At 39.5% G+C, this 12,076-nt stretch overlaps 1 protein-coding gene across 1 annotated transcript in view; it reads right to left on the reverse strand.

Moving 5' to 3' along the window:
• The window catches only part of Col4a4 (collagen type IV alpha 4 chain), a 114,990-nt gene that overhangs the window by 49,515 nt on the left and 53,399 nt on the right, over positions 1-12,076 (reverse strand). Inside the window, exons 17-21 of the mRNA XM_036173371.1 lie at positions 11,151-11,204; positions 10,260-10,329; positions 9,035-9,139; positions 5,249-5,413; positions 1,741-1,830 (exon numbers count right to left, since the gene is read on the reverse strand). Coding sequence (XP_036029264.1) covers positions 1,741-1,830; positions 5,249-5,413; positions 9,035-9,139; positions 10,260-10,329; positions 11,151-11,204 — 484 coding nt within the window. The remainder of the gene's footprint in view (positions 1-1,740; positions 1,831-5,248; positions 5,414-9,034; positions 9,140-10,259; positions 10,330-11,150; positions 11,205-12,076) is intronic.

Raw genomic sequence — 12,076 nt, forward strand, 5'->3', positions numbered from 1 at the left:
TCTATGTGGGGTGAGAGCACGTTCCATGAATACTGAAGTGAAGCATTGGGCCTGGGATGGATGCATCTGTCACATGGTCTATGTAGAATGGTCACACAATTTCTAAAAAAAATGGAATCACATTTTGTGCCGTAAACTCACCCAAACCTAACCTAAAATTCTGGTGAGTAATTGAAAGTCCTTTTTAAAAAATCTGTTACTGGGGAAACAAAAATAAATAAATTACACTAAATATATAGATAAATTAATTATGGTGTGACCCTGAATAATCAAGGAAATACAATGCATGAAAGGATTATTGATTGAGTGGCACATTATAATTGCTAATTCAGTACAAAACATTCCCTAATAATCAGGACTTTCGGTATGAAAGATAAAGTTGGGAAAGTCAAATTGGTTTGTGTTTATACTCTCACACTGTCTGGCTCAGGTGTTCAAAAGGCCCTGACAAGTTCAAGTGGGATAGAGGTGGGGGTTGGGAGGAGGATATAGCTATGGGCTTTAAGTGAGCCCAGAAAATATGAGGTCCACAGACAGAAACTATATTAAAACACAAATAATTCCTACTCTGCGCAAGAGGACCCTGGGAACAAAGTTGACCCTGAAGGCAAGAATGTGTGGCCTTTATAATCTAAAGGTCTGCTCTTTAGTCTGTGGGCATCAACCCTATATGGGGCTGTGTCACCAACTGTGGGAGGTCACAAAACCCTGGTAACAGTGAAAGGCAGTGACCAAAAACAATTCAGAATGAATGCATAAGGAGGAAAGTGTGTTTCTGCCAGCACGCACCCAGGCTGTATCCCATAACTCCACTGCAGCATTTTTTTCTGAACACACAACAGTGCACTTTGCACTGTGCATGCCATGACGCAGCACCAATGCATGCTGCCTAGAATCCCTCATCTCAGATCCCACTCAACTTTATGCTAAGAATTGTGGTGCTGTTACTGTACACACAAAGCTTTCTCCTCTTATACAAACACAATGGTTTAGTTGTGAAGAAATCCTTTCAATATCATCCCTGTCATCATCCTTCAGCATCTAAATATTAAATTTATCTGTCTTTGGATTGGATTACATTAAAATGTTTAATTTTAAAAATTGCTTTAGAGTTGCTAGCCTGAATTTTAAAAAAATAGTTGTTAATAAATTTGGCTTGGAATTAGGACAGAATTTCCTAAAATGAACCTGTATGTACTTCTGTCATTTCAGGCTTTGTATTTATGCAAAGCAATGCTCTCAGCATTGATTATAAATCAAAATCACCTTGCTCTCAAAAACATTGAGGATGGTCTACATCCTGCCACATTAAACATTCAGCCAAGATTGAATTCTCTACATAAAAATAAACACCTTTATCTCGTGAGTATGCAAACTTGCTTCCATATTTAACAACAGTACTTATATGTATTAAAGGATTATTGTAACACAAATTTCTCTATTATTTATTATCAATAAAGGGTTTGATTTGTACCCGTATTTTTATACCCACACACCTGAAGCTACACAAAAATTCTCAGGTAAAAATGGGTCATGAGTGACAACGTATAAGAAGCTCTGGTCTAACAGAAGAACTGGACTTGTGGTGACTTAGTCACACTAAACACACACAGACATGCAGTCCTCATGGGGAGTAACAAACCTGAAAGACATGCCAGCTTGTCCTCCTTGTAGACACCCTCGCCCTGGTCCTCCACCAGTGGCTGTCATGTATAAATTCTGCCTTAGGTGCATACTTGCCTTTTTCTCCTTTGGCTCCGCTTCTTCCTGGGGGACCCATCTTTCCCTTTTCTCCCATTGGTCCAGGGCACCCAGGGCTACAGTGGATAACTATTTGGAGGCAAGGGATTGGCAGACAGAAACACATGATTTTAGTTAAAGTCCGCTAGAGGGCGCCAGTGCGGTGCACTCGGTCTCTTCCCTCTGTTGTCTCTGCCCCATGTTTTATTTCACAATTTCCCATCTCCTTCTCTTCCTCTCTCCCTCTCCCTCTCCTTCTCTCTCTTTCTCTCTACATATATAAGCTATGCAATTTCCATAACATGTTTCTTCTACCATAACCATTGGCAAAACCATCCTTAATGGCAACCCTAGGTTAGTGAGCTACAGAATAAGGTAACAAATGACAACAAATCCCAAAGCAAAATAAATCATGAACAACAAAATCTAGAGCCAGAATATGACAATGTTTTTACCCTCCATTTGCCAGTTACCAGATACTGAAGAAAACACAAAGCATGGTTTGCAAAAGCAAAAACTTTGGCACGTCTAGTTAAAGCTAGCAGATAAACTGCAAATGATACACTCTACATTTCCAGTAGGATAAAAAAGACAATAGAAGGTTAAAAAAAAAAAAATCCAGCAGACCCGAAAGATGCTGAGATCTGAGCATCAATGGAAAATGACAAGGGAAACGAGAAACAAAAAAATGTAAATGCAGATTTCATACCAGAATCTCCCCTGGAGTTTAAGGAGTAGAATGACAGGGAGACTTAAAATAATGATTTGGCAATGAAATATTTAAATGGGAAGACCCCACTCAAAAAAAATTATGGAAAATAAACAGCCCTTCAAAAATATGGAGGAAACAAAGTTTCAAGAAAAACATTTCAAAAAGCTGACATAATTAAAAGAGTAGAGACCACTTCCTACTTTCTCTTCTATCAAGTGCAGTGTAACTGGATTTATGTTGAGGTCTTTGATCCACTTGGACTTGAGTTTTGTGCATGCTGAAAGCTATGGATCTATTTGCAATCTTCTACATGTTGACAGCCAGTTATGCCAGCACCATTTGTTGAAGATGCTTTCTTTTTTCCATTGTACAGTTTTGGCTTCTTTGTCAAAAAATCAGGTGTCCATAGGTGTGCAGATTAATGTTAGGGTCTTCAATTCAATTCTATTGGTTCACATGTTGGCTTTTTGGAGCCCAGTACCTATGGTGGGACAACTTGCGCAGCCTTGGTGCAGGAGGGAAGGGCTTGGACCTGCCTCAACTGAATGTATCAGGCTCTGCTGACTCCCCATGGGAGACCTTGCCTTGGAGGAGTTGGGAATGGGGGGTGGATTGGGGGAGAAGGCTGGGGTGCAGGAGGAGAGAGGAGAGGGGGATCTGTAGTTGGTATGTAAAATGAATAGAAATTTTCTTAATAAAAATAAAAAAAGAGTAGAGGGGCACTATTTTACACCGGATAAATGAACATCCTGCTGCAAAAGGAAACACTGAAATAGAACAACAGCAGCAACTAAACTCTCAGAAATAAAAACATACACAGTAATTACAACAGCAAAAATATCTATAAATTCAATAAGAGCTGGAAGATGGAGTTGAAGAAAATGTTTAAAAAGCTTCCAAAACAGAAATAGATTTCCAACATATGACCAAACAGTGAAGCAATATAGAAGTTTTCAGTGGTCTCACTAGTGGCTGGAAAATGAAATCCTGACAAGAAAGATTTCCTACCCAGGATTTTATACTCAGCTAAACTACCCGTCCGACAACCCAGTAGGGCAAAGGCATTTTCAGATAAGTGTGGTCCTCTGCTTTACTCTCTTATCTCAAATCTTTCTCTGGAAGTCTAGTGTGGGAGTAAACAATAGAAAGAAATCTAACTAGTGAAAAGGAAAGAGACAGAGAGATGCAGAGTGAATAACAGTGAATGATCATTCACATTTATCACAGTTGCAACAAAATAGAATCAGCCTAGATGTCCATCAACACATAAATGGATCGTGAACATGTTCATATTACAGTGGAATATTATCCTATGTTTAAGAACAATGACATTATTAAATTGGCAGTAATATGAATAGAACTAGAAAATATAATACTGAGGTAATGCAGACTCAAAAAGACATATGTGGATCCTATCATCCAAAGGTTAAATATATACATTTAAGTGAAAGCAAGTGAGGAGAGGAGCCAAGAAACTAAAAAGGGGTTTATGAGAGGGAGAAAGAGTTTTTAAGGGTAGGCATGGGGAGGGCAATGGAGTCTATGAGATGTGGAAATGGAAGCAGAGAGTCACTGCAAGAGGAAGGATTGAGAAGGGAAGGAGGAAGGGGAAGGTTTGCCAAGAAGATCAGTTACAAATGTACATTTTTTCTTATCATTATTTCTACAATAATGTATTTAAATGACATTAGATGCTATAAAATAATTTTTAAAAAGGTATTAAAGAAAATCTCCAGGTATCTCAGCAATAAATCAAAAGTGTAGCCTTACTAATTTGAAAAAGTCAAAAAGATCTAGGAAACATTTGAAAAGTAACACTGTAAGGCTACTAAATGAATGAGCAATGTCATAATGACAAATACAAGACTCGGTGAGGTTTGAGATTAGTTTCAAATAACTAAATTGAAAGCCAAACACAGACACACACACGAAAGACAATTTACCAACTGTTTCTGTGAAAAAAATAATAAATGTATCATTATAGGCTGAACGGGTGTGTATCACTTATAAACCATTCCATGAAAACACTGAATATTTCTATAACCCCAATTATGACAATATCACTCCCAGTAGGCAGCGGCAATGGAAAATGTGTATGCATAGAATGGGGTGTGGTGATTGATGGTGGCAGAATTTTGTAGGAGTCAAAAGCCAATGAACGAAGTGAAAACTTCAGCAATAGAAAAGCATGTATGCTGGATGGCAATATAGAAACAAATACCAGAAGATCCAGCTACCTGTGTGGAAATAGTTATCTTCGAGGAGGGAGGAGCAGAAAAAGCCAGGCCTGCCATTTCTTTTCTGCACAGCAGGCTCTGTAGAACAGTTCAACTTTTAAACCAAGCTCATATGTAAAAACTACATTGTCAAAACAAAAAAACTATCAATATGAAATTCTATCATCCATACCAAAACTCAAAATTAATAAATTGCATATATTTTAATTTTAATTGCTCAATGTCATTTTCCATATTTATAAAAAAAATTTTAATATTACCAACTTGACTTCTGAAACATATAAGTTTTTTTTTTTTTTTTTTTTTTTGGTTTTTTGAGACAGGGTTTCTCTGTGTAGCTTTGCACCTTTCCTGGATCTCGCTCTGTAGACCAGGCTGGCCTCAAACTCACAAAGATCTGCCTGGTTCTGCCTCCCGAGTGCTGGGATTAAAGGTGTGCACCACCACAGCCCAGCTTTATATAAGTTTTTAAGGATTTAGGAAACTGAACTTTATGAGTGAACCTATAAACATGAATTTTAGCATATGAGCTAATAAATATAAATGAAGAGTATTTTACCATCTGATCCAGGGGGGCCCTGTGGTCCTGGTGCTCCAGGCAGGCCAGGTGGTCCTGGCTTCCCTGGTTTTCCTGGGGCACAGTCAAGTCTTCTAGGAATACCAGGTTCCCCTGGAAATCCTGGAGGACCAGGAATCCCTGGTGGTCCAGGAGGCCCCACCATGCCTGCAAGAAATATAAGGGTGGAAATTACACATATTCTCAAGAGTAATGCTTCTATAGAAATCACAAATCAGTGCATTTAAAGGAAAATGGCTGGGGCTGGACATCACACCTAGTGAAACAAGCCAGACACGGAAAGAGAAAGACCCTGTGACCTCACACGTAGGCTTTAATAGTCAAACTCTTAGAAGGAGAAGAAGAGTGGCTATTGCTGAGGAAGAAGAAAATGGGAATACGGAGGAATTGATCCAAGAGACAAAGTTTCAGGTGAGCTGAATAAATTCTGGAGATGCAATGTGCGGCATGCAGAGGGCAGTTAACAAGACACATTGTATGCTTGAAGCTGCTAAGTGAAGAGGTGTTAAATAAAGCCCTCCTTCCATACACATTAAGGCACACAGGCACACAAACCAATGATGGCGATGCAGGCATGCCCAGTGTGTTAATCCACTGGACAGTGGTGAATGCCTTGATATGTGCAGAACATCAAATTGTATACTTCACATGAACACAAATTTAAGTCAATGGGAAATCAACAAAACTTGAGAGAGGGGCTAGTCTAGATGGCAGAGACTGATGCACACGTGCTGCCTAGCACTTGGGAAATAGAGGCAGAAGGATCACAAGATTGAGGCTAGCTAGCCTGTGCTACACAGAAAGAGTGAATCACTACATTTTAAAAAAGAACAAAAACCCTGTTTTTTTCACAAGGCTGATTGCTAGATAGAAAGCAGGAGCCACAACATAGTAATTGGAATAAACTGTGTTAAAGAAAAAGGAGAGCAGGATCAAGTTTTTAAAAAAAATCAGACTTGAGGCAGAATAGGTGGCTCTGTGGTTATGAGCACTTGCTGCTCTTCTGGAGGACCACAGTACAGTTCCCAGAACTCACATTAGATGGCTCACAAACACCTCTAACTCCAGGTCAAGGGGATCCAACATCCTCTTCTGGACACTGAGAACATCAGCACACCATGGCATGTGATCACACACATGTACACATTCCCATAAAAATCTTTTAAAACTTGACTATCCCATACACCAAAACGCATCACTGTCTTTGAAAGGAGGAGACACACAGGTCTGGGGGATCATGTTTCTTACTCTTCCCCATTCTTTAGGTTTACTGGCACAGATATATTTAACTTACTTGAAAGTATTGTGTTCTTCAATCTTTCCATCCTATTAACTCATTAAATGAATCCAAGCAAACCTATTAGCACATGCAGTGAATAAAATATGGGCTCTCTTAATTATCTATGCAGGAGAGATCTTTAAATTTTTCTTCTGGGCACACATGACAAATAATGACTGTGTGTGTGACTAATGTGTTCATCTGCTGGACTGCAAGGACCACTTCATTGTGTATACCCAGGTCATGGCAGACACAGAGAGCACCAGTAGTAGGAATAACAGCTCACACATTGATTCTGCACTATTCTCCAGGTTGGATCCTAAGGCCTGCTCACATTCCACATCTTCTAATCCTAGCAAGACTCTATCTGATAGATGGGAAAACCAAGGTACAGAGGGGCTGAGTAAATATCCAGGATGACACAGTTTGTAAAGAGTGTTAATTGGAATGTTTTAATATATAGTTCAGTTCTTCCACTATACTACTATACTATAGGTGGCATGGTATGTGTAGTTTATATAGTCTTCTACTATACTGTGTGGCAAGGCTTGATCCAATGTTAGGTGTCTGACTCTGAAACCCATTTATCCTATGCTCGATACACTAGGTAACTGGGAAATAAAACTCAGAGTGTTATATACACTGGTGCACTGACAATGAATGCAAATGCCTGTGATTCGGATGCCTCCTAACTTCCCAGCCCTCCTAAGATCTGCTAGGATTCTCCACAGTCACTGAATAATCTAGATACCACCTGTTGCCTTGTGCAGTGCCAGGAACAATACCCAACCATCTTCAACAGAATCAATGGCTAGAATGTACGACACATCTCAGCCTGGCCACTCAACAATATCACACAGAATGAAATTGAGTGTGGCTATCATGAACTTGGTTATTTTTTCAATGTAAAAGAGTAGAGTAGAAAATAGGGATATCATGTACCAAAAATTATCCTGTGTAGTCTGAATTTTAATTAGTGTGGATATGTGCATACATTTGTGTAGTATGATATAAAGATAATGCAAAATAAATTGTAGGCCATATTCAGATTCAAAAGCCAATGGGTTAGTTTGATTTGTGTGTATATGTCTCTGTGTGTGCATGTTAGGGCTGGCATATGTGAGTGTGTGTATATGTATGCATGTGTGTGTGTGTGTGTGTGTGTAGGCCAGAACTTAGCCTCAGGGGCCATTACTCAGATGCTGTCCATCTTCTTTTATGAGATAGTGTCCCTCACTGGCCTGGAACTCATCAATTTGGCGAGGCTGTTTGGCCAGTGAGCCCCAGGAATCAGCCTGCCTCTGCCTCACTAGCCCTGGGACTCCAAGAGTGCACCTCCACCCCTGGATAGTTCTGGGGATTGAACTCAGGTTCATGCTTGTGTCGGAAGCAATTACTGACTGAGCCATCTTCCCAACACATGATTGATTATTTCAAAAAGGAATCTAGAGCCTTCCTGTATATTTGAATATGTTGTTCCCACTGGGTGTTTATTTCAACCCACTGGGGGAATGATTTTATTATAAACAAGCCCCAAAGGAGAAAAGTAAGACCGGAGTTGAACCAAGAAAGTATTCTTTCTTGCTTGCATATAGAATGCTGGGTCAATTAAACCCATGCTGCAGACTCCAGAGACTGACTACACCAGACAAAACTTGTTGACATTGCTGTTGTTGGACCCTAAAAGAGGAAGAAGCTAGATTTGGGGAGAAGTGAACAGAACATGGTAGTTAGTGGTTGAGTAGCTCACCAAACTCCTTCAATGAGTACGAGGGACACAGGCTGGGCAAAATATTTACTCAAGATTTTTCTCCTGCCAAGTTTCATCTGTTCTCCTGGGTTCTCAGACCACACTTCCCTAGGCTTCTGTCAAATGGCATGTGGCCTATGATTTCCTTGACTCTCTTTTTCTTTGGGGCAGGGGATGAAGAGCCTTTCACTTTGAGTAAAAGGTTTTTTTAAAAAAAATCATTATGTCTATTTGTATATCTCTCATAGAATATTGGGACCCACGTAGATGGGTGGAGTTTTATGAGTATATGTCAGCTGGGAGAATCTAACTAGAATGGTGTTACAACTAAATAAATATTTTAGCTCCAAAAGAAGTTTCAAATCCTCTCTGCAAGTGGAAATCTGATGGAAGTCCTGTCACACAAATACTTGGCTCTGACAGTTCTGGTTTGCTGAGAAAACATATTTATGATATATATGATATCTATAATATAATAACATTATATAAACATACATAGTATGTGCATAAAGTAAAAAGGAATCTATAGTACTTCCCTTGATGGGCTTGAATTTGAGGACATTAGAAATCCAGGGCCGTTGCTATAACGCAGCACTTAGCATTGTGGGCCTGGAATGCACACAGGCAACTGACTTTGACAAACACTCTTAAGGCAACCTCTGCATCAGCCAGAATTAAGGATTACAGCTGGTCTGGGTATGACGTAGGAAATCCACTGTAACATATGGTAGATTAATACCTGGACAAGTTTCCCCTGGTCTGCCTGGGGGCCCGGGAGGACCTGGTAGCCCAACGTCTCCAATTTCTCCATAGCGGCCAGGAGGCCCTGGGTCCCCTGGAGGACCTGCCAAAGGCAACAACAGGTTTAATAAGACAAATGTCCACACACATCTTGAAACTCAGGAGTCTGGGAGGCTTGGTAAACATAAAGCATTGGTGAGACACTTTTGCAGTTTCTTGACACATTTTAAATGGGATATGTCAAGCTGGGTCCTCTTTATTTTGTTTTTGTTTTGTTTTGTTTTGTTTTGGGTTTTGTTTTTTGAGACAGGGTTTTTCTGTGTAGCTGTGCACCTTTCCTGGAACTTGCTTTGTAGACCAGGCTGGCCTCAAACTCACAAAGATCCACCTGCCTCTGCCTCCCAAGTGCTGGGATTAAAGGCATGTACCACCACCATCCGGCAAGCTGGGTCCTCTTTTCTCTTCCCTGCAGACACTCAAACAGAATTCTCTGACATTGATTTAGGCTTCTCCTTTCATGGGCATCTTGGTAGATGTTAGTCAAATGACCTCACACATTTTTTTTCTCAACAGTTAAAAAAACAACTATTTTCTGAACGTTTAAATAATAATAATAATAATAATAATAATAATAATAATAATAATAAACCACTACATATTTACATTCTGAAATAAGACTTGATGTCTTATGCCAAAAGGGACATGAACTAGGATGCAAAGTTTTCCCTGCACATAGAATGCCACATCATCACAGTAACTGTTGCGGCTTGAAGCTAAAATGTCTTTCTTGAGTTTGAACACTCCCGTTGGTGTCACTGGTTTCGGAGGTTATATGTAGTCTTGAAGAGGTGAACCAGGAGGGTGGAAGGAAAACAATGGGGATGGAATTTGCAGTTGTCCACAGCCTGTCCCTGGTTCCAGTTAGTCTGCCTGCTCCCCAGGATGGCTGTCCCATGCAAACTTCTGCCCAAATCTGCCCCACCACAGAGTTTATGGACCACACCTTCCCTAGGATAGGGAAACCATGACCCCAAATAAACCCCTTCTCTACCATTGCTCTGAGATGTTTTGTCATAGCAAAGAGAAAAGTAACTAAATATTAATAGTCATGATTTAATCCTCGCTGGTAAGCAAGCTACAGGCATATTAGAACCAACTCTTATGTCTCGGCCTGTCTAATCCATTTCTGTATAAATTATGGAAGAATTAAATTGAACACAAACCTTTGAATGGAGGAGAGGGAGTTAGCAAGACTCCTGGTGGTCCTGGGTACCCGCGATCTCCAGGATCCCCCTGAAATCATTCATTCCTTTACTTTTCTTAGAAATAGCAATGCTTCCTAACATTAAGCAGAGGTTAGAGGGCCTCAGGAACATTCATCAGAGAAGACAAGACAACTGGCTGGCTAGAGAAGTGAGTCAGTCAAAGAGTCCCAGAGGAACTAACAGGCATCTGGCTTCTCACCTACACTCAGGAGAAAACAATGAATGGACAAAGCTATTACAAAAGAAAAGAAAAAAAAAAAAAAAAAAACATGAACTGCAGCAAAATTACCATTGTGTGCCCATAAATTAAACATCACGTAAGTCACTAAGTTGCTTAGGTAGACTTTGAACATTAGCATCTAATGAGGCATTCTAGTATAAACAGTTTAGTCACCTAGCAAGACCTGAATCTGCATTTCATTATAGCAGCATAATGTTGTCTCTCCCTTAATCGAGTCCCCTGAGAGGGGCCAGACTTGCCCTGAACAAGCACTGAATGTTGTCACAAAAGAAGTTAGAAAACAAAGGAAAAAGCACTACAGTGCTACAAAAGCAGATGGTCTCTCTGCATACGGCATCATGAGAGTCTGAAACTCTCATTTTTGTTCACTTTTGAAAGAATTGCTTCTCAAATACAGGCATAACTGTGCTTCATGTACTAACTAGTATGCTAATGGCATGAAAATATACTACTTACACATAATTCACAGCCTGCATTAAAATAATATTTACAGAATTACACCCATCTCTTTCAAAAGTTACATTGTTTGATTATTCAAAATGTACTAAAACCTTAAGTTGATAACAGAATGATGTAAAATTTTCTCTGACATGGGCTCACATTTTTACCTTTGGACCAAGAAATCCGAACATGCCAGGATCTCCAGCTACTCCTTGTTCCCCCTACAAACAACCACAGACATACTTCAAACAGCTGATTGTGTTGGGCTGACGTCACCTCACTCCTGCCCACTACTCAGAGACTCGGGGCAGTCTTAACCACTCTCGGATTGCATCAATTTTGTAGCTCAGTTTTTAAAATCAACAACACAATCCTGCAATTCAGTGGTTCTCAACCTTCCTAGTGCTGCAGCCTTTTAGTACAGTTCCTCATGCTGTGGTGACCATAACCATAAAATTATTTTCATTGCTACTTCATAATGGTAATTTTGCTAATGTTATGAATAGTAAATACTTTTGGAGATAGAAGTTCACCAATGAGGTCGCAACCTACAGATTGAGAACCACTGTGTAATCTATAAAATCCAGGTATCTGAGGCAGGTGTGTAGCACACACTTGTAATCTAGCACTTAAGATGGGAAGGCAATTCGATAAATAGATCAGGAGTTCAAGACCAGCCTCGATTACATCATTAGGTAGTGAGTTCAAGGCTAGCCTGGACTATGTGAAACCCCTCCCCAGAGCTGGAGGTAACTTCCTAGCTCTCATGTTGGGTGGCTCACAACTGCTGATGTCCTTTGGACCCTATAGGCAACTGCACTCATGTGTACACATAACTGTGTATACTTTAAAATTATATAAATACATGTTTAGATATATGATACAATTTAAATTTATGTAAATACATATTTAGATAAATTATACAAATACAATGTAAAATACAATATATTATATAAAATATAAATATACATAATTTAAATATATAAAATAAAATAAATCTTAAAAAAAAAGCTGAAACAACCCAAATTATGTGGTTGGGGTTAAGCCTGAGTTTCAATCTAATCTTCAGAACCCATATAGTGGGAAAAGAAAA

Source organism: Onychomys torridus, chromosome 23, assembly GCF_903995425.1.
Source record: "Onychomys torridus chromosome 23, mOncTor1.1, whole genome shotgun sequence".
In the NCBI taxonomy this organism is placed as follows: domain Eukaryota; kingdom Metazoa; phylum Chordata; class Mammalia; order Rodentia; family Cricetidae; genus Onychomys; species Onychomys torridus.